The following is a 24,676-nucleotide window of genomic DNA, read 5'->3' as shown; positions in this document are numbered from 1 at the left end:
GAGAAAAGCCCTGGATGTTTTTTGAAATAATCAGCAGCAGTTTTTTTTTTTTAATATTGGAACTGCCCGAGGTGGCAAATAAGAACCTTACCAAAAGCTTAAAAGGAAGACCTGAGAATGAGATGTCCATACTCTGGGGGATGTATTCAGGTCCAGGAAAGACCTGAGAAGGCTCCAGTCACCTCTGAGTAACCTGAATTACCTGAGTAATTCTTTTTGAAAGAATTAAAAATATGAGGGTGATGTCTCATCAAAGAGAATATCAGTAAAGAAATATTATAGAAAAGAGTGAAATAGCAAATCTGGAGTTGAAAATTATAATAACTAAGATAAAATTCATTTGAGGGGTTGAGCAGAATATTTGATGGGCAGAAGAAAGAATCAGCATACTTGAAGACAGGTCAATTGCTGTTATCTTACTCTGAGGAACAGAATGAGGAGAAGAATGAAGAAAAGTGGAGAGCCTCAGAGACCTGTGAGACGCCATCAAGTGAACCAACATACAAATTATGGGAGCTGAAGAGACGAGAGGAGACAGAAATGGGAAGAAAGAATTTTTAAAGAAAACTTTCCAAATTTGATGAAAATCATTAGTATGTACATCCAAAAAGCATAACGTATTCCAAGTAAGATAAACTCAAACATCTATATGTCATAATCAGAACATTCAGTAGAAATACTTTTTGGCTCTTAGTTGGTTTCTCCTGAATTATAATTTTGTCTGTTGTGAGTATATATTCATAATACTGAATTCCTGAAGTTGTATTCTTATACATTTAATATAACAAACAAAAAATTAAATCATATATAAATGATTGCAAAAAATTACTGAGTGCTTTGCAGTCTTTGTTGTGTAAAATGAATAATAATTATTTTAAATCTTTTTATAAAATATGGCAGCTTTTTTCTTCCTTGGAATTCAGGTTAATTTTTGCATAACTTGGCATTTTTGGATTTAATATAAACAAAACATACAAGTTATATATAGGTTTTTATATTTTAAATTACTCTAATGAGATTTAGTTTGCTTAGTATTACTACTTGAGCAAATAATTAATAGAATTTTTAGTGCTATACTAAGAAGGAGCTGTATGTTCCTTTAATGTTACTTCTTATTCAAGTAGTTTGGAAAAGAGCAATTTGAATAACTTAATAGGTAAGACATTGAAACACTTCATACATCACTGTAAAATAAGATGTTTGGAGAAAAGATTGTGATAAATGAGGTCCCAATACAGAAATCATGTCATTTGCTGAAGTTAACCCTATATGTTTCCTAAAACGTATTAGATGAGCTCATTAGGTTCAATGAAAATAAGAAAAAGAGGCATCTAGCATCTAGCGGCCTGTTTCTGATAAGATTAAGATCACTCAGGCCAGTCATGTTTCTGTTTTGTGTACTAACATGGCCTCTTGCTATAGAAACTGATGAACTATTGAAAAATTACGGGTCTACTGTCGTTGATATAACTGGCGCAGCTGCAATCATTTGTACTTTCTCTCTTGTTCTGCTTAACATCCTATTGAAGTCACTTGGATTAAATCCTCAAAGTACTTTACTGTCCCAGAGAAGCAGTCTGGAAATATAATACAAGTTATCCAAACTGAAATTGATGCTATCAACTGTAAGAGCATGCTCTGTAAAAAAAAAAAAAAAAAAAAATGTTAATGCATAATGGGAAATTAAGGTAGGCTTTTGAACTACTGATCTGTTTTTTATTTGCAATTACTATTATAAAATTTTCCCTTGGTGTTTATTTTTATTTCTATATAATATGATCACAAAGCATGCTTTACAAAGCTTATTTATTTGAATAGAATTCTTATTGAAATAGCAAAGTTACTGCTTCATTTTGAAATCATTGATTTATCCGTCACAGTAAACATAAAATTAGAATTATATTACTCTGTAAATATTTTGATGAGTCATTTGAAAATATTTCAATTTTAATAAACTTAATTGCATTTTATAATTGAGAGGTCAACATTTATATTGGAGTTTCAAGTATCTAGTTAGTGAGTTAGAGATTTTCATTGTTCCTGAGAGTCAATTGAACAGAACAGCAAAAAATTACATAGTTTTTATATGGTAACTTGTGGACACTAAATCAAAGATTTTAACTTCTTAGATATTCTGTTTGTAGCAAAGTGTTTATATTTCAGGTTTCTATAACTTGAAAAGTTTACATTTTTGTGTAGCTGTTAATGTAAAACGTGCCATAAATAAAGACACTGAAACATCACGTTAGGATGAAGTCAAACTCTAGGCCAAATCTGTAAATCAGCCAAATTCAGAGTAAGTGCTAGACTTGACTATATGCCTTTTGAGAATTAAATTCTGAAAGAAAATTTAGCCCATGCTGGTAACCATGCACCGTGGTTTGTTACTCTTAGAGTTCTTACTTTGTTTCTGCATTTACATTCTGTGTCCTATTGTCATAGAAGCGTCACTATTGCTATTTAATTTTCTACTGATTTTCTGCCACAACTGTTTTTACTCCCCAAATATATAATGTATAGATGCAAACATGCATTAAATAAATTCAGTAATACCTCCAGTAGAGGCAGTAACTGCCTTAGCAGTTGTTTTCTCATTCTTTATTCCTAGCTTATTTCATCAACTTTTGAAGTATCAATTACCATCTCAGTTTGAATAATCCCAAAATACATGGCTATATTTCTTTTGACTCAACAGCTATACATGTTCCAGAGACTCTGCACTCAATTGATTTCAAAATTTAATTCGTTGTATTTCTGAACAGGAGCTCCTGGGTGGCTCAGTTGGTTGAGTGTCAGACTCTTGGTTTCAGCTCAGGTCATGATCTCAGTGTTGTGGGATGAAGCCCCATGTAGGGCTCCATGCTTAGTGGGAAGTCTGCTTGATAGTCTCTCCCTCTACCCCGTCCCCCTCACTCTTGCATGCACATGTGTGCTCTCTCTCAGATACATAAATAAATCTTTAAAAAATATCTTTGTTAAAGATTTATTTATGTTAGAGAGAGTGAGCGAGAGGGAGAGACTATCAAGCAGACTCCCCACTGAGTGTGGAGCCCTACTTGGGGCTTGATCTCAAAGCCCTGAAATCATGACCCAAACCGAAGCCAAGAGTTTTGATGCTCAACTGACTGAGCCACCCAGGCACCGCCCCCCGCCAAATATTTCTGAACAAACTTGCTAATCTTTTGCTTTCTTCCTCAGTTAGTGGCATGTCTCCATTCTTTTTTTAAGCTAGATATTCCAGAAGCGTCTTCATTCTTTTCCTTCCTTCTTATCCTGAATGCTATTATTCTAAGTCTTAATTTTCTGTCACAAGGTTTTATAAAAATCCTGAAACTGTTACCTTACCTCTTACCTTTTCCTTCTCCAGTGCTTTGCCAGGAGTATTAAAATTATGTCTTCTCGGGGCGCCTGGGTGGCTCAGTCGTTAAGCGTCTGCCTTCGGCTCAGGTCATGATCCCAGGGTCCTGGGATCGAGTCCCACATTGGGCTCCCTGCTCGGCAAGAAGCCTGCTTCTCCCTCTCCCATTCCCCCTGCTTGTGTTCCTGCTCTCGCTATTTCTCTCTCTGTCAAATAAATAAATAAAATCTTTAAAAAAAAAATTATGTCTTCTCAAAACTTTTATGCAGTTATCTTAATTTTTAGTCTTGGAACAACAAAGAATAGGTCTACCCTATTTTTCATGTTGGTCATCTGGTGTTTGAATATTATTGTCATGTCCTACTGACATGACATCCTTGAGCAAACAAGCCTATTTAGTAAATATGATGAGAATGACAATAAAACAATTGTGAGAGATGTACATTTTTAGCCAGTTTAAATGAATATTGTATATTAGGTTGAATAATATGAAAATGTTATATTTTTAAAGTAATATATGTATCTAATACAGTTTGAATCAAAAGAAAAGGAGAACTTGACAGTTTGAAAACTTGACAAAAGTACTCTGAAATCTGGAAAAATTAATAAATTCACATGCTCAGTAAATTTGGATTTCATGACATTAATCTACATTTAAGAAATTAACAATACTGTCTAGTAGAGTCTAAGAATTAAGCCCTGTTACTAAAGAAATCCCTTCACATTATGTTTAATCCTTAACATGTGTGTATAAAACTTTAAACAAATTATGATACCACCCAAAAAATAGTATCACCAAAACATTTCTGTGTTTTTTACTAGAGACTTCACCAAAGGTTTTGTGAGATGTCTTGCTGAAATCAAAATAGCCTATTCCCTGTTGGGTGTCTCCTGATTTCCTGTCCTAATATTTCCAAATAAACAACCAAAAAAACAAAAATCTAAGGGCAGTTTTATAGAACTTACAGATGTTCATTTTGAAGAGATCTTAGAAGTAACTTAGTCTGCCCTTCTTGTTTTACAAAGGATGAACTTAAATATAAATTAGAGTAATATGAGTATCTAACGTTTACTAAGTATCTATAGAGGACTTGCAAGTAATTTTTTTTTCAATAATGTTTTTAATATTGAGTGCATGTTAAAATGATAATATTGGGGATATATTCAGTTAAATAGATTATATTATTAAGATTAATTTCACCTCTTTCGTTTTGCTTTTTTTTTTAATTTTTATTCTTATGTTAATACCCATACATTACATCATTAGTTTTAGATGTAGTGTTCCATGATTCATTGTTTGTGCATAACGCCCAGTGCTCCATGCAGAATGTGCCCTCCTCAATACCCATCACCAGGCTAACCCATCCTCCCACCCCCCTCCCCTCTAGAACCCTCAGTTTGTTTTTCAGAGTCCATCATCTCTCATGGTTCGTCTACCCCTCCGATTTCCCCCCCTTCATTCTTCCCCTCCTGCTACCTCCTTCTTCTTTTTTTTTTTTCTTAACATATATTGCATTATTTGTTTCAGAGGTACAGATCTGAGATTCAACAGTCTTGCACAATTCACAGCGCTTACCAGAGCACATACCCTCCCCAATGTCTAGCACCCAGTCACCCCATCCCTCCCACCCCACCCCCACTCCAGCAACCCTCAGTTTGTTTCCTGCGATTAAGAATTCCTCATATCAGTGAGGTCATATGATACATGTCTTTCTCTGTTTGACTTATTTCGCTCAACATAATACCCTCCAGTTCCATCCACGTCATTGCAAATGGCAAGATCTCATTCCTTTTGATGGCTGCATAATATTCCATTGTCTATATATACCACATCTTGTTTATCCATTCATCTGTCGATGGACATCTTGGCTCTTTCCACAGTTTGGCTATTGTGGACATTGCTGCTATAAACATCGGGGTGCATGTACCCTTTCAGATCCCTACTTTTGTATCTTTGGGGTAAATACCCAGTAGTGACTTGCAAGTAATTTACCTATAGTATCTTATGTTCTTCTCCAACATGACTTTATTAAGAGCTATTATCCCAGGGCACCTGGGTGGCTCAGTCATTAAGCGTCTGCCTTCGGCTCAGGTCATGATCCCAGGGTCCTGGGATCGAGCCCTGCGTTGGGCTCCCTGCTCCACGGGAAGCCTGCTTCTCCCTCTCCCACTCCCCCTGCTTGTGTTCCCTCTCTTGCTGTGTCTCTCTCTGTCAAAAAAATAAATAACATCTTAAAAAAAAAAGAGCTATTATCCCTATTATACCTAGATTATATCAATTTTTCAAGTTCATCATTTAGAATTTGATAACATTTTATTATATAGGGAACTTCATTATATTAATGCTTGCATAATGAGATTGATAGGCATTTAACATTTTAAAGATGTTTTTCTATTGTAATTGATAATATTGTATGTATATTTCATATCTGTATATATTTTATCTGCTTCAGTTTTCAGAAATTGAAATTTATATTTATTCACAAAGAATGAGTATTCCAAAATGATTTTTCTTAAAGGCACATATAGGCTAAATTCTTGAGGACCATTATTTTCTTATTAAATTATTTATCCTTTTGAAATAATCATTTGGCATGCTTTTTGCTATTAACTTCAGAATTTTAGGTATATATATATCTGATTTTAAAATAATATCTTTAACTAGTTTAAATATTTTAACTAGATATTATATTATTGGTTATTGAAGTACCAAAAAGGTATAAAATGACTTCATATTTTTAAGGTAATATTAGAGAAGTATAACAATTTCTCTTATATGACTGGTAAGTTAACAAAGGATAAAGGGGAACTTCATATAATAATTATTTATAAGCTGCTATAAAAAATTGTTATGGGTACTGTTGCTCCACGCTTTTAAAGATACCAGCTTTGAAATGCCAGGTGGCTTTGGAAAGAAACAGGGTTCTGTTGAGGCTTCCTGAACAAAAATGACAGGTGTACATGGATGATATGTTTTAATCCAGTTGTGTTGTTATGCACATCCATTTAGCAGATTTTTTTTGTTTCTCACGGGTCTTATTTTCTTTATTCCAATATGTGAGAATATTTTATTAATAATACTGGATTTTCACTTGTGAAGCTTTTCGTTTAAGCCAGTTTCTTTTATTACAGAAACACCTGCTACATTTCCAGACACTGTAAAGGAAAAAGAAACACCAACCGCTGGTGAAGATATTCAGCTAGAAAGTTCCATTCCACATACAGATTCAGGAATTGGAGAGGAGCAAGTGGCTAGCATCCTGAATGGGGCAGAAATAGAGGCGGGCCCAGGCCCTGATGCCATGAGTGAACTGTTATCCACTTTGTCATCTGAAGTGAAGAAATCACAGGAAAGCTTAACTGAGAACCCCAGTGAACTGTTGAAACCCGCACCATCCATATCTAGCATTAGTCAAACCAAAGGCATCAATGTCAAGGAGATACTGAAAAGTCTTGTGGCTGCCCCAGTTGAAATTGCAGAATGTGGCCCTGAACCTATCCCATACCCAGATCCAGCATTGAAGAGAGAAGCGCAAGCTATTCTTCCTATGCAGTTTCATTCCTTTGACAGGTGGGTACTGAATTTATTTTTCGTAGTGCTCCAAACACAGAAGGAAAATTAACCGTTTATTTTTAAAAATATTAGGATCTCAAAAACCTTTATATTAAGTAATATAAATTCTTACTACAAAGAATATCGAAGTGATAGGTCAACCAGATTGATCTCATAGTAAGGCACTTAAATAATACATCTCAAAAAAGGAGTTTCAATATGGTATACAGGACAGCATGTTAAATTAGAAATAGGGAAATCCAGATTCTGATTAGAATCCATCATCTCTACATTGAGGAAGTGCTTTTATCTTTTTGGACTTAATTGTTTCATGGATAAAATGGGGGAGGGGTAAGCCATATCTTTCCAAGGTTTGGTCTGGTTCTGGAATTCCTATATCATAGTACTGGAAACCAATAACTTCTGGAGACTAAATAAATAACTTGCTTTAAGTAATAAAATTCAAATTCGAGTTTTAAATGCAAGGATGGAAAAAATTTGAAAATATGCATTATCATCTGAAAATATGCATGGAATTTTCAGAATCAATGTAAAGGCCATATTTTGACGCATGTATTTGAAAGTAAATATTGTTGAAAGGCATTTTAGGTTTCTAAACTATTTATAACATGGCCCATATATCTGCATTCAAATGTTAAATCATACAAGGGTTTTTAGTGAGAACAACTAATTTTTTTTCTGTTCCACTATATATGCCATAAAAATGATAGTTCACAGAAGCAGGATAAAACATTTTAGAACCAAAGAATTTGTTCATGTAATTTATCCTACTATTTAAAAACTTATGCAGCATTAGAAACATATTTTATGATAGTCATAATTACTAACAATAGTACTTAACATTGATAGTGGGACTAATATTTACATATTAGCCTATAAACTAAAGAATGTGTTTACCATCTGAATTAAATTGTTATTGATGTTGAAAACACTTCCCCCCACCCAAAATGTGTGTGTGTGTGTGTGTGTGTGTGATGATTGGTAAACAATTGTTTTTTGTTTTAGGAAAGAACAATTTAGGAAATCAAATGTTTCTTAAACTGGAATGTCAAAAATAAACATATAGTCAAAATGTAACAGCTATTCTGTATTACTTTTCTAAAATAGCCATACTGCTTTGTGCAAATATAGAGACAGTAATTTTTTAGTGTTTAGAGGTAGGAATATGGCAGGAAAGGCATTTTTCAGTTAAGATAGATTATCTTTTTTATATATAAATGTAAATTAAGCTTTACCTTTAAACATTTTAACTACTGTTCTACAGATACTTCTTGAAAATTTATTGTGAAAATATAAATAGCTTTGGTCATCGTGTCAGATATAAAGATGGATAAAAACAGTGTTCCCTCCATTGAACTTACAGAGTTAGTAAATGGAGATGAAATGTTTGCAAAAAAATGTCATTGCAAGATAAAATGTGTTAAGTATCAGAACTTTTAAAAACTAAAAAAAAAAAAAGGAGAGGCTATGAAATGTAGGAAAATATTTTTTTTTTAATGGTTTGTGTTAAGATTATATATGGATGTTCATTCATATAGTTCCTTGAACGTTCCTTATGCCATCTCAGGTTGATGTCCTCTATTTCACCTATTTGGTTTATGTTCCCTGGATATATGTGGATGTGTCTTTATGAGTGTATGTAAACATATGTATGTAAGTATCTGTAATTGTGTATATCTATAAAAATGTTATAATAATTCAATTTAGGGTCATAAAAATTTTGTGTTCCACTTACTTTTAAATTACATATTTAAATTTTATGAAAATACAAACAAATAAATACAGAGGATTGTGATTTGCATAAGAGAATCCAGTGAAATAAAAATAAAGTTCAATGTTTTGTTTTAATTTGGATTATTGTTAGAACAGTGTTTTCATTAAAACTTAACAAAGCTATCACTAGAGTGCCAATATTCTCAGCTACTCAAAATTTATTACACTTTTGTGAATATTGCTTTAAAAAAAATAGAACTTTCCATTTGTTCCTGGTAGCATTTGTGCAAAGTGCAGTGGGAGTGGGATCATTATTCTAAATTGCATAAGTAGAAATGAAATCGAGGCACACAAAGCATATTTCAATTCTTTTTAGGGAAAGGGTCTGTAGTGTAGTTAATGTATGCAGTAGCTCAAGTACTATCAAATGTAAATGATGAGGTGATATTGATGAAAGGAGGGGATTGAGGTCTCGGGGGCGCTGATGACGGATTGAACAGAAGCGGCCTTGCAGTGCACGTAACTCAAGTCTGTCGTCTTCACTGCTCAAAGCCATAATGGGAGGTGGCAGTCTGAAATGAGTTGCCACGGCAAAGAGTATTATTTTTGAAATGCTTTCACACAAATCACTAGGCCCTGCATACAACTTAGTTTCATGCTTTAATGTCATCAGGAGGCACAAATTGGTGTGTCTAATTGTTTGCCACCTGCCAGCAAAATGAGCTGCCAGCCAGCCAGACGGGTTTGATTGTCTGTCAGCCATTCAATAGATTGAGAGTGACAACATCAAAAATTTTACTTCAAACTCTAGAGCTTTGAGCAGCTTTTCAGAGACATCATCCCCACAAGTGCTTCTGGACAACTGCATTTTTCAATTATATTTCCAATATATTGCTACCATTTGCCTTATCTGTCTTAAGGTAGCTATAATTATATTATGAAGTATATAAACATATTTCTGAAGCACTAAAGTCTGAAATCCAAGTTATGACATGTCTTTTAACATCAGATTGAATTCCTTGAAAATAGGATCCAAGATGACATGCCTTAGAAGCAAAGTCCTGACGACTACCAGTTTCAAACACAGAATTATCATGGGTCTTACTCTACCAATAATGTATTTTTCATTTTTATCTTTAGTTGAAAAATAGCTATAGTCTCAGTTGCTCATTTCTTTGTAACTAAATCATGCTTCCTAATAATATTGCACAACCCCAATGGAGATCACCTATAGGATTTTACTTTTGTTAGCCAATAGTTTATTGGTTTTATTGTAAACATGCTAACAATGCATTCTTTATACTCATTTATACTGTAAATTTGAAAATACCTTCCTAAAACAACTGATGTAATTTGAGTTATGTTAACTTACATTCCACATAGGGTGTTTCTCCCCACTTGGGATGGAGCATTTATGAATTTCAGTTGTGAAATTTTTCTTTTAGGTAGATTATTTTCTTTAGGTAGATTACAACATCAAGTTTTAGAAACATCTAGACTTACCTAAAATAAAGCTTTTTCTTTCAGTATTTTATCACATTGTATTATGAACTGTTATATAAATATTCTTATTTACATATCTCGGAAGTGCTGATTCTTTTTCTTTCATTTCTTCCAGTCATCATCTGTGCAGATTTACGTATATGTCTGATTGCACTGAGTGGCCCTAACAAATACATATTTATGAATTGTAAAGCACTGAAAATGCTAGAGATTCTCTAGTACTGTTCTACAGTGAGGAAACACTATGTATACAAAGGAAATAAAGTTATGAAATGATAACATTATCATGGTTTTATTTCTAACAGAAGTGCTTAATAATCTCATCATAGAACACAAACCAAATTGCAAAATTCCCCAACAATACAATCTCTTTTGATAGATTTAAATATAGATATATAATTTATAAAATATTCTAGCTGAGCTATATTTTTTATACATTAGTACCTGTGTAACTTTTAGATTGGGGTAGTGCTTTTCTCTAAAACCACCAATTAAGTTTTATCCTATCTTTTATGTAAATATTGTAATGTTGTATATCCACATGATTTTAATCTTTGGAGAATTTGGTATATATATATGTGATTTAGGTCAGTCTTAATTCCCCAGGGATTTCTAAGATAGCCCTCCCCTGTTTAGTTTGGACAAAAGACAGGGGGAAAAAAAAAAGGCAGAGGACAATATGCTTCTTCGTTTTAACTGTTATTATGTTTTAGAGAATTATTTTATGTCTGGGATACCACAAAAAGCTCACAATTGTGTTGCTTCTCTGGCTAACAAACATTGATCTTACGTGATTTATATTTCATCCCTTTTGATTTTACAATCCACTTATGTTTGAATTACTGGGTTTGATAAGTTCAGGCAGACTGGTCTGTATATTATTCCCCTCAAACTTTTAATTTCTTCACTTTCAAGTGGTTTATTCTTTGAATAAGAAAATCTCTAAAATAAAAATTATAAATATTATAGGACTAAAAAGGCAATATAGATAGCCTTCATATTATTAAACCTAAAATATAAGGTTCGGCTAACTATTTTTTCTCTAGCTTTTTAATATTAACATTTTTAACATTAGTGCTAAGGATGACAATTGAGGGAAAATAATAAAGAAATGTTTGATAGAGATGATGGAATCTTCCTACATTGATTTAAGATTATAAAAAATTATAATTACTACTGAGGACTTCAATTTCTATTCCTTTACTTTTCTAGTTTTTGTGAAGTGTTTTGCTTCTATCACTTAAAGGATGAACAAGTAATTATAAGCCAAATTGATTAAAAGTCTGCCAACCTTTACATTTCAAAGTTTCTATGATGTCTAGCCACTGAAATTCCAGCCTTTATTATGCTCCAAGTGTCCTGGGTATAGTATTTTGAGGCCAGTTGCCAGACGATGCAGTTTTGACTGAGCATGGTGGTCTGATGTCCCCAATGTTGTTGCCTTTGTCTCTCCTGGCATTTACACAGACGAGTCAGTGAGCCGAAAAAGTATCTCTCTTTAAAGAGTGGATTAATGAAATACTCAGTTTTCTTATACATATTTTTTCATTGGTATTCTAAATATTTTACGAAATAGAGACGTACAAAACATGAAAATGTCACAGCAGTAACCTCGTGATTTCTGATGAGCTGTAATAAATTGTAGTATCACCCTAAAATCAGTAACATTGTTTTTTTCCTAAGCTTCAGTTTTTTCTTTCAAGATAAATGTTTAGCATTTATATAAGTCTTGTTAGGGAAGAGTGTTAACCTGGAAATTTAGGAGAATTGGGCGTTGATAATAGATCTCTTTGTAATTAGTTGTGTGATGTGACTTTTATTCTCTTTGGCTCTCTGGGACTCTGTTTCTCAGCATATAAAATAATGCATTACTTCTTAAAAGTCCCCAAAATTTCCAAAATCTTATCATAAGTGAAATGATCTTGTAATTAGTCTCAAAAAAAGTAGCAGATAGCTATTTTTGAACTTGGTTAAAAGACGTGAATCCCAGAAAAGATAGGACATGTATATTCCCAAAGCTATCACCTCACTTTAGGCCCTCAGTATCCCTTAAGTGGATTCCTTCTCTTATCTCCTAACTAGCCTTACTATTTCCAGGCCCTGCCACCCCACCAGTGTATCTTCCATATTTATGCTAGCGTCATTTTTCCTAAATGCAAAACTGATAAAAATTCTGAAATAATTTTTACTTATTATAAAATATATTAAAAAATAAAAGATGAACTTCTTAGTTCGAAATGTCCTTACCTTTTATCAGTCATAAGGAAGTATTTATAGTTCCTTCAGTCTACTATGTTTTTTCATATCTCTTTGCCTCACTAAGGTTTTACTACTGAACTTTTCTCTTCTTGGCCAATTCCCTTTGTGCTACTTTTAGATTCAGCTCACTGTTCCCATATAATGCACATCCTTTGTGTTCCTGAAAGATCCTGTGCATAACTCTGATCAAAGCAATTATGAAAATATATTGCACAGTTGATTTGTTGGTTTCTTGTATTTCCTTCAGGTATCTCTAAGGCATGGGTTATATCGTTCTTTCTTTTTATCCCTCAAACTTGTCAGTGAAGTTGTATTCCTTTAACCTGTCAGTGCTCAATAAGTGTTACAGAAAAGAGAACGGGGGCAGAAAGAAGAAAGGGATCCTTATAGGGTGTCACAAATAATTATAAAACTCAACTTGCCTTGATGAGTCACTATTGAAAAACCCTTACCTTCACTACTTTACTTTATACATAGGCCAAATCTTGAAGTATACAGATAAAGTAGGAACCTTTTTATAAGATTCACAGAACTGTATTAACTCATTCATGTTATTGTATCTTCTGTCTCCCCATATTAGAACATAAGTTCCATGAAGGCAGGGATTGTGTCTGTTCTATATATCTCTGTATATCAGAATTTAGAACTGCCCCTCACACATCATAGTGCTCAATAAATATTTGTTGAATGAATGAACGAATGAATCTTAGAGCACTCCCCAAATCTCTGGTTTTGAGATAGCATAAATTCAGTGATGGAAAAATTTACACTGGTATGTATTATATATCACTCAGTGTATTACAAAACGTAGTTAACCACTCGAACATTTTGTTGGAGTTAGACTGAATAATCTCTTGGCTTGTGCTGTTTTGATGATAACCGTTACAACCTTAGAGTATGTGTGAGTTTTATGTAGTACAGAGGGATCATCTACTTATTTATAGTTTGCAGTCTTAAGGTATGGAACAGAATTGTGAAATTGTGTGGGAAACATGGAAAGAATGTTCTTAGGATAGAAAAATGCAGTTGGTAAAGTGTGTGTAGTATAGAGGATTCTATGTATGCATCTGTATGAATAGCATATTTAGAAGGAGAGTGGAATATGTTAATAGTTTAGATTGGTGGCTGTTAACTTTTTTGTGGATGTATTTTTGAAATCCAGATAATTATTTGCTCACCCTAGAAAAAGTTGTATGCACTTCAAAATTTTACGTATACTTGAGGGTATTTATGGAATCGAAATGGGTACCCACAACGGTTATGTAGACTACTAGGTAAGCCTTTTGGTATGGATGGAATAAGTTACCAAGTGGAACATGTTGAGTCGCTTATAGAAGATTTTATAAGAGCTGAAAAGTTAAATTTTTATATAATGTGTTAACACATATTGATAAATGTAAACTTGCAAATTATTTGTAAAATAGATTGTTAGGACAGAGAATAGTTTGATGTGTTAGGGAATGGGCAGTGTTGAAGAAATGATATTAAGGACAAGAATGTACAGTACTCTGATTCTAGTAAACCAGGTGGCCATTATAATCAAAGGAGAAATAGTAGGCAGCATGTAAAGTTGTAGGCTGAGAAAGAATATGAGAAATCGGTCAAATCCAGCTTCCCACCTCTCTCAACCCTGATTCTTTGAGAAGAATGAAGCTTCACTACTTGGAAATAAAGATATTAATGATTCTAGGTAGTTTATCTTTTAAAATGATACTTGTTTATTATTTAAGGTTAATACAATGTCAAATTCAGAATTTTGTGTGTGTGAAATTCATCTAAATATGCTAAAGTAACATGGGAAACCCCTGTGTTTAAAATGTCAAGGCTTGAAAGCTAAATAGATCTTTAACTGTATCAAGTGTATCATCGAGTTCTTTTTCATCATAACAACTATGAAAAACAATTTTTTTTTCAGAAAAATAAAGTATAACCTTACTATAGCATTAGATGTTACTCAGTATTCCTTGGTTAATTTTTAGCTTTACTATGAAGGAGCTTCAGAATCTGGCTTTCAGAGTGGTTTTTTTGTTTTTATGACAGTTTTACACATGGAGAATATAATATGGGTAAGAAGGACATTTTATGCATATTTTACCAAAAAAACTGCAGATGCAAAATATTCTAACTTGAGCACACATTTTCCCAGTCTTTCCAGATTCATGATTATAGCCTACAAGCCATCTTAAGAAAGGTCTGCATGCTCCAAATTCGACATAAGCATTTGCCAAATGAATTAAAGTCAACACACTTCACAATATATCCTAATGTCCATATCCTTTTCACCAATGAAATTGGCCTCAGAAGTTAAAAAAGAAAAGAAATGGGGCACCTGGGTGGCTCAGTTGGTTAAGCGACTGCCTTCGGCTCAGGTCATGATCCTGGAGTCCCTGGATCGAGTCCCGCATCGGGCTTCCTGCTCGGCAGGGAGTCTGCTTCGTCCTCTGACCCTATCCCCTCTCAGGTGTTCTCTCTCTCTCTCAAATAAATAAATAAAATCTTAAAAAAAAAAAAAGAAATGAAAAGAAAAAGATAAGACAACTGAATATTGACTGTATATGTCATGGCAGGGTTGGATTTCATCTTAAACCTTGTGTTTGTTATTTTTCCATCACTTCTTGCTTTGTAGGAGTGTCGTGGTACCTGTTAAGAAGCCCCCTCCAGGTAGTTTGGCTGTAACCACTGTGGGAGCCACTGCTGCTGGAAGTGGGCTGCCAACAGGCAGTACCTCTAATATATTTGCTGCTACTGGAGCTACACCAAAAAGTATGATTAATACAACAGGTATTGTCCTTATATATTTTTGTGATACCTCATCTTTTTCTTTCTGTTTTCTATATCTTCATTTTTCTGCTTATTTGATCTTAAGAATTAAAATGCCCTGATCATTTAGGATTATCATAATCTTTAAGAAGGTTCTACTTTATGATACTACCTTTCAGAATTTGTCTGTACTTCTAAGACATTTTTTAGTGGTCATTTTAGAGGACACTATTGGTTTTTGTTTTGAGGCTTCTCAAAACACAGTGCTATTTACTTTCAGAGTTAAATCAGATTGCTGAAAGGTGTTTGGGGAGCAAAACCAAAAGATAATGTAAACACTGAAGTTTGATATGTAAAAATTAGTAAATGGTATCAAGAATATCACTAAATATGTTAGTGATAGAAAATAGATTTAGTGACGTTTACTGGTTAAATCTTAATGTGTATTTTTTGCAAAATCCTCTTAAGGAAAGGCAGAGCTCCCCTAAGAACCTTGACGATATGCAAGAGCATCAACTTGATTGGAAAAAAATGCATGTAATAAGAACCATTATTTGACATTGAATTAATTTATGTACTTACTTAGATTACAGTTGTATCCGTTCATTGTCCAACATTTTCCTAATGATGCTAGGAACAGAAAATACCAAATCACTACAAATTTTAAAAGCCTGCCTAAAATAACCTTTATTTATGTAAATTTCCAGAAATGTTCCTGTTGATTATTAGCTAAATAAATCCTTACCCAAATCTTTGTGATTCCATTTTAGGTATTTATACAACGCAAGATGATCCCTGACTTTTCTTCCCTGACTATAGTAGCCTTCTCTTCTCCAAACTGTATAGCCTTGAACTTTTCCATCTATTATCATTACTTAGATTCTTCCCATTTTTATTAATTTCATAGCTCTTCTATGTGCTTTCTGTATCTATCTTGTTTATCATACCAGCCGAGTCTGACATATCATGAACAACACATTTATGGGGTTGTAGTAAGTAGAATATACTCTATCACGCATATTTATAGTAGCAAATAAACATTATTGATGGCATTGTGTTAAAGAACATAACATCCTTGGTTTATATATATTATAAATAAATATATCTGGCTTGTCTGAAGACTTTAAAATTTTTCTATACAGTTTATAATCTTATTCTTTATATTCATTCTGCTTTCTAGAAATAGAAAGAAAATATTTTTCTTTTACCAAAACATCTATCAAAAAACATGTTAAAATTCTTAAATATGCAAGTGTAGTAGAAAGAAATCTCCATTTAGTGTCTACTGAATAATTCCTTATTTTTAAGAGATAGGTTAAAGGAAAATTAAATTACCCCTTTTTTATCTTTATGTGAAACAAGTTATAATATTTTCTTATAATTTCTATTTTATGAATTAATAATAGATATAGGAAGTGATGTAGCAAGAAGTCTAGTGATAGTATAAAGTACATAATATTACAGTGGAAAATAAAATGTAAGTAATTAAACATCCTCCTCAGAAATATGTACAGACACACCTACACACACACACACACACACACACACATTTTGTGTGCCAACACCTAAACTGGACACATTGTCCAGTTTAGATTTTGGCAAGTAGATGCTATATAAGTGTTGCAGAAGAAATCTCAGTAACCAATTCAGTTTTGTAGGAATTAGTGTGAGATAAGATAATATTCAGGAACACTAGATGTCCCTCAACTCCACAGCTCTTTAAAATACTTACATGGTGTATTATAGAAAAAGTCTGTTCCAAAGTGGCATCTTCATATCGTTGAGGAGAACTCATTATTTTAAAATCAGGTACAATTATATTCATTATAGCCCTTCTTAAAGCATTCATTTTATCAAAATAAGTATTTGATGCTCCAGTGCCACCAATTTATGCTCAGTTTGTTGTAAATTGTATCTTAGATGGTGAAAACTAAAAATATTACAATATAGCAATAAAAACATAAATTTTTCACATCTAAATTGGAATTGTTTTATCAGCCTCATTTTATCTAAAATTATTTTCATTTGTTAATGTCTTTTATTTATAACCCATTTGTAATATGTAATTCTGTTAGATTAATATAAGTAAATCAACTGGATTTTAATATAACAGCTATTATTTATAATTATAAAGAGTTATTAGTATACTAATGGCAAAATGATTTTTTAATTGTTGAATTCTGTTTTGAAATTCAGCTGAGTAAATCTTCAAAATCAGATAGTAATGATATAGTGAATTATTTTGTTAAATAAATTTATTTTTAAGGCTAAAAATTATTATTTTGGGAACAGGTGCCGTGGATTCAGGGTCCTCCTCCTCTTCCTCCTCTTCTAGTTTTGTGAATGGTGCTACCAGCAAAAACCTTCCAGCTGTACAAACTGTTGCTCCAATGCCAGAGGACTCGGCTGAAAACATGAGGTATGCATTACTACCTGTTTATACTCATTTTACAACTCCATCCTCAAACATAGTGAAACAGTACACAGTAAATGCAAAGGTATAGTTATGAATTCTTGAGAAGGGCTAATTATGCATTTTGTGACTGCATTTCATAATTGTATTGTTCTGGTATTTTTAAAAGTCACTCACTATATTTCAGAGCCGAAGCAGAGATTTTGAATGATGTTCAGACATGACTCTGCTGAATTTGTCATCCATTGTCCTATATAGCATGTTACTGTTTCCAATAAAGTAAAAAATGTGCACAAATGGTAACATGATAACATTGTGCATCTTTGCAGTGGTGATGAAAAGTTTAAAATATAGACTTTCAAAATAAATCTGCAAAGTTATATATAATATATATGTAATTGAATAAACAAACATCTTTTTTATTGTGCTGAATAGATAAAAATTTATGGTAGCACATCACAGAGCATTCCTAGAACAGACTAGTCCACAGTCTTAAATTACACACACAGGTGTGTGTGTGTGTATTCACATTTTAAATTCAAGAATTACACAAATACAGAGTATAAAAGCTCAGTGAAACAGTGAAAACACTCATGTTACCATCACCCAAGTCAAGAAATAATGTTCTAAGTACCCCAGAAGCCCCCACCTTGTGTTCCTTTTCCTGTCAGTAATCTTGCTCCTCTTCAGATTCATAACCCTGACTTTTAATACAAGGGTAGCTTTGTCTTTTTTGAATTTTATGTAAATGAAATTGCACAGTATGTGTTTTTTTTGTCTGTAGCGTCTTTTGTCTGGCCTTGTTTATGAGATTCATCCATGTTGCATGTAGTAATAGTTTATTTTTATTCCATTTTTATTCCTTTGTAGGTGGATACTAGAATTTATTAAACTATTTTACTGATGATGGGCATTTGAAATTTTCTAGGTTTAGACTATTACAGATAATGCTGCTTTTTACACAGTGATGCTGCTTGTACATTACTCTTGGGTGTACCACACATTTATTTGCATGCATATCTGATGGGTAAATAACATGGAGTAGAATTGCTGATTCATTTGATTGTGCATGTTCAGTTTTATTAGGTAATGCCAAATAGTTTTCCAAAGCGGTTATGAAAGTTTAGTAACTCAGCAGCAACATATGAGAGTTCCTGTTTCTTCATATCTTTAATGGTACTTAGTACTGCCACTCATATTTTAGCCCTTTTGGTGAAAGTATTTCACTGTATTTATAGTTTGCATTTTCCTTGTGATTAATGGGGTTGAGCAACTTCTTACATATTTATTAGTCTTTTGGTTTTATTCTTTTGTATTTGCCTGTTGAAATCTCTTTCCCATTTTTAAAAATTGAGTTGTTTTTCTTCTTATTAGTAATTTTTAAGGTTCTTTATGCATTTGAAAATGGTCCTTTTGAAGATTTTATGTTTTATATATATCTTGTCCCATCCTGTGACTTTTCTATTCATTTATATGAATCTGTTTGGGTCCACAGAAGTTGTAATTTTACTGAAACTCAATTTGTCAAGTCTTTTTTAGTGCTTTTTTGATTGTAGATGAAATTTTTGCCTACATTTTCCCCACCTTATCTCCTGGCCACTTTACTGTCTTTTATATTTATATGTACAGTCATCAGAATTGAGTTCTGTGAATTTAATGAGGTAGGAGTAATATGGATGCCAGGGTGACCCAGCATCATTTATTTGAAAAACTCTTCCTTCCTTCCATCTCTGCCACTTTGTCACAAATCAAGTGCCCCCAAATGCTGGATTCTGATTTGCCACTCAGTTCTGCCTCATTTGCCTGTCTGTGTTTCCTTGTGCCATACTGTCATAATTAGCTTTAGGTTTAATAAAGATGAGTATCTGGTTGAATAAGATCTTTCTACCTTGTCCTTTTCTTTTTCAAATAAGTCTGAGGTATTCTTGGTACTTAGCATTTCTATTTAAAATTTAGAATCAGTTTGTCAGTATTCATATTAAAAAAATCTTGATGGAGTTTGGACTATGAATGGAATTCATACATCTGTTGCAACTAAAGATCTATATTACATCTATCGATCTCCTTCAATATTGAAATTTTCAAGCTATGAGCATCATATATTCCTTCCATTTCTTTGTTTTTTTTAAAAAATTGTTCCTAGTAACAATATTTAGTTTTCTAGGTAGAAATTTACATGTTCCTATTTCATTTATTCTTAGGATTGTTTTAATATTTTGTATTTGTATCCTTTTTTTCTAGTTAGTTTTCAAATCAGTATTATTGAGACCATTTATTTATATTGTTTCAACTCAATAAAAATACTCATTTTGAGTGTACATTTTGATGTGTTTTGTTCCATTTATATACCTATATAACCACCCATCACCCCAGAAAGTTCGCTTTTGCTCCCTATGTAATTCACTATCTTTACCTCAGGCAAACACTTATGTACTCTTTAATACTATAACTTAAATTTGACTTTTCTAGGGTTTCATATAGATGGAGTCATACAGAATATACTTTTTTTTGTTTCTATCTTCTTTCACTCAGTTTCTGAGTTTCTGAGATTCATCCATATCTTTTTGTTTTCTGTGGACATTTAATATTCCATGGACATAACTTAGAGTAAAATTCCTGGTTGTATAGTAAGTATATGCTTATCCTAGTAAGAAACTGCTATTTTGCACAGTGGTTGTATTATATTATATTCTTGTCAACAATGTGTAAAAGTACCATTTTGTTCTCCATTCTTGTCAGCACTGGTATTGTTAATCTTTTTAATTTAAGACTGTAAAATGGCTGGATAAGCATATCTCATTTGGTTTTATTTTCCATTTTCCTGATGATTAATGGTGATAAGGTTTTTTTTTAATGTGCTTATGGGTTATTGAAATCTTTTTGATTGATTGATCTTTATTTATTTATGTATTTACTACAGAACCAGTTTTTAAATTGTTAATCATTTACCTACATACCACTGTCTGTCCTCCTTCCTTCCATCTCTTCCCTTTTTTCCGTCCTCTCTCTCCCTTTCTTTCATTTTTTAATTTTTTCTTTTATTTTCTCTGTCTTCCAATATTTCTTTTTTTATTATTATGTTATGTTAATCAACATACATTACATCATTAGTTTTTGATGTAGTGTTCCATGATTCATTGTTTGCGTATAACACCCAGTGCTCCATGCAGTACGTGCCCTCTTTAATACCCATCACCAGGCTAACCCATCCCCCTGGAACCCTCAGTTTGTTTCTCAGAGTCCATAGTCTCTCATGGTTTGTCTCCCCCTCTGATTTCCCCCCCTTTGTTCTTCCCTTCCTGCTATCTTCTCTTCTTCTTCTTTTTTTTTTTAACATATAATGCATTATTTGTTTCAGAGGTACAGGTCTGTGATTCAACAGTCTTACACAATTCACAGCACTCAACATAGCACATACCCTCCCCAGTGTCTATCACCCAGCCACCCCATCCCTCCCACCCCCCACCACTTTGCTCTTTAAAAAAAATTGGCTTGTTTTTCTTATTGAGTTGTAAGAGTTCTTTATATATTCTGAATATATATCCTGTCAGACTGCATAATTTTTCTGTTCCCTTTTATATTTTTATTTTGTTAAAAGTGTTAAGAACAGCAACTTTCTGATTTTGATAAAGTCCATTGTTTGAAAAAGTCTTTTCTGTTATGGTTTGTGCCTTTGTATCCTGAGAAATCTTTATCTACCCCAAAGTCATGAAGATATTCTTACATTTTCTTCTAAGATTGTAGTTTTTAGCTTTTATGATTAGGCCTGTGATCCATTTTCACTTAATTTTTATGCATATGGTTGGAAAAAAGTTGGGGTTTGTTTTTATTCATTTTTATATCAGTTTTTCAGCATAATTGAATTACCTTAGCACATTGGTTTAAAGTCAGTTGACCACCTATGTGTGGATCTATTTCTGGACTCCATACTGTTCCATGATCTATATGGCTATTCTTATGCCAATACCCTACTGTTTTCATTACCGGAGCTTTTTTTTAAACAGATTCCTAACCTGCTGTGGGTGCCTGTCACCTTGCCTTATTTTCTTTCTTTTTTTTTTTTTTTTAAAGATTTTATTTATTTATTTGACAGAGAGAGACACAGCGAGAGAGGGAACACAAGCAGGGGGAGTGGGAGAGGGAGAAGCAGGCCTCCCATGGAGCAGGGAGCCCCATGCGGGGCTCGATCCCAGGACCCCGGGATCATGACCCGAGCCGAAGGCAGACGCCCAACGACTGAGCCACCCAGGTGCCCCATTACTGGAGCTTTATAGTAAATCTTCAAAGCAGGTGGTACAGGTTTTCTAACTCTGTACCTTTCTACAGTTGCTTTGATTGTCCTAGGTTATTTGCATTTTCATATATTATTTTAGAATTTGCTTGCGCTTGACAGTTTCTAAAAAAAAAAGATGCTGCAATTTTAATTAGGATCGTGTTGAATCTTTAATTAAATTAAGGAGAATTGATGTCTTAATAATATTGAGTCTTCCAATCTATGTACATTGTCTATATCCATTCATTGAGATCTTTAATTTCTCTCAACAACTTACTGTAGTTTTCATTGTAAAGGTCTTATGCTTACTTTTGTCATTTTTAGTATTTTTTTCATGTCTTTGATGATATTCTAATTAGATTTTTTACTTTAAATTTCCAATTTTGAATTAGAAGCCAAACAAAAAGGAGTCAATAATGTATGTCTCCATTTATACAAATGCAAATAAATTTATCTTAACACAGAGTAAATTGATGATTGCCTGTGTCAGTTATACCTCAGTAGTGCTAAAGAAATGAAAGATGTCAAATGGGTGTTTATTGTGTATAGAAAGAGAATTTATTTTTGTATTTTTGACTTTATGTCCTGCAGCTTTGTTTAATCCACTTAATTTTAGTAGACCGTGATGGTTTAGAACTTTTCTCAACTCAATAATTATAATACTATTTGTAGATTCCTTATTATTTTCAATGTGTAAGATAGTGTCATTTGTAGTTTTAGTGATATTTATCCTTAAGTGTTTGAGAATTCACCAATGGAGCCACATCTAAATGGAATTTTCTTTATGGGAGGGTTTTAAATTACAAATTAAGGTTCTTTAATGGATAAATGACTATTCAGATTTTCATTTTGGGGAGGTTTGGGGGGGGTTTTTTGCATCAGTTTTGGTCATTTGTGACTTCTAGGAATTTAGCCATCTTATCTAAATGGTTGGATTAATTGCCATAAGGTTTTTATATTTCATTATTTTAAAATATTTGTAGGGTGCCTGAGTGGTTCAGTTGGTTAAGCATCTACCTTCAGCTCAGGTTTTGATCCTGGGCTCCTGGGATGGAGCCCCACAATGGACTTCCTGCTCAGTGGGAAGTCTGCTTCTCTCTCTCCTTCTGTCTCTCCCTCAGCTCATGTTCTCTTTCTCTTGCTCACTCTCTCTCAAACAAGTATTTTTTAAAATAAAATATTTTTAGGATCGCTAATGATGTTCTGTCTTTCATTCAAGATTTTGTTAATTTATGTCTTTTTCTCATTTTATCATTATTAAAATAGCTACTGATTTTTCGATATTAGATTTTTTCCAGAAATTAGCTATTAGCTTCCTTTATTTTTTTTTCTGTTTTCAATTACACTGAATTCTTTTATTAACTCCTTTTCATTATCTGAGGCTTACTTGCTTTTCTCTTTCTAGATTCTTAGGATGGAAACTTAGATTAGGAGTGTATAAGGTATGGTCCATGGGCTAAATTGCTTGCCACCAGTTTATATTAAAAATAAACTTTTGTTGGTGTATAGTTGCATCGTTTGTTTATAATTCGCTTATGATTGCTTTCACGTTACAGTGGAAGAGTTAAGTTGTTGTATCCTCTGTATAGTATTGCCTAAAAACAAAATATTTACTATCTTACCCTTTAGAGAAAACATTTGCTGAACCCTTGCTTAGATCATTGATTTTAGATCTTCTTTTCTAATATGAGCTTTTAAAGCCACAACTTTTCCTTAAAGCAGTGTTTTACCTGTATTTAACAAATTTCATTATAATGTTTTAATTTTCATTCAGTATTTTTTCTACATTTCCCTATAATTTCTTTTTTGACTCATAGGTTTTTCAGAGGTACATTTTGAAATTGACCTTTTCTCAGTTAAACATAATGCTGTGAGATCCGTCCAACTTGTTCAATAGGTTCTTCCATTTTTATTTCTTAGTAGTGTTCCATGGTATGAATATATGACAGTTCATTCAACCATTCACCCATTAAAGGACATTTAGTTTTTTTTCCCGGTTTTTGGCTTTTATGAAAAAGAGCTGCAGTGAACATTTTTTTTGTAATCATAAGTTTTCATTTCTCTGGAATAAGTGCTCAAGAGTGAGATTACTGAGCTTTTATGGTAAGTACCTCATTAGTTTTATTTAAAAAAAAAAAAAAACTTCTACCAGCAATGTATACATAGTCCAGTTTCTCTTCATTTTTACCAACATTTGGTATTGTCTTTTTTTTTTTTTTAATCATTCTGGTAGGTAGGTACTGATATTTCATTGTGGTCCTAATTTGTGATGTTCTAATGGATGATTCTGAACATCTTTTTCTGTGCTTTTTGTATCGGTATTGAAAGGCTTCTTCATTGAAATATCTGTTCATGGTTTTTGCCCATTTCATAATTGGATTGCTTTCTTAATTTTAAGCCTTGAGAGTTCATCATATTTTCTAAATACTAGTCCTTTTTCAGAAATATGGTTTGCAGTGGTTTTCTTGCAGACTGTGGCTTCTTGTTTCATCCTTTTAATAGGGTCTTTGCCAGAGGAAAACTGCATTTTTGTTGTAGTCTACCTTACCATGCTGTCATGTCTAAGAATTCTTACCCCCTCTACGTCCTAAATATTTTCTCATATGTTTTCCATAAAGTTCCGTGGCTTCATAAACAGTTTCACTTTTAAGTCTGTGACCCATATTGAACTAATTTTTGTATAAGTTGTGAGTGAGATATATATTGAGGTTTATATTTTTGAGTATGATTGTTCAGTTGCTCAAGCACTATTTATTCAAAAAGCTATTCCTCCTTATGAGGCATGGTTTTAAGGTATTTTAAAGCAAGTCTAGAGTGGCCTTT

The 24,676-nt window shown here is 32.9% G+C and overlaps 1 protein-coding gene across 1 annotated transcript in view; it reads left to right on the top strand.

The window, feature by feature from the left end:
• NBEA (neurobeachin) overlaps positions 1–24,676 on the top strand; it is a 748,838-nt gene that overhangs the window by 270,118 nt on the left and 454,044 nt on the right. The window contains 3 exon segments of the mRNA XM_044913201.1: positions 6,491–6,929; positions 15,034–15,188; positions 17,460–17,586. Of these exon segments, the coding sequence (XP_044769136.1) occupies positions 6,491–6,929; positions 15,034–15,188; positions 17,460–17,586 (721 nt within the window).

Source organism: Neomonachus schauinslandi, chromosome 3 (genome assembly GCF_002201575.2).
Source record: "Neomonachus schauinslandi chromosome 3, ASM220157v2, whole genome shotgun sequence".
Lineage (NCBI taxonomy): Eukaryota > Metazoa > Chordata > Mammalia > Carnivora > Phocidae > Neomonachus > Neomonachus schauinslandi.
This window is presented reverse-complemented; position numbering and strand designations above follow the sequence as displayed.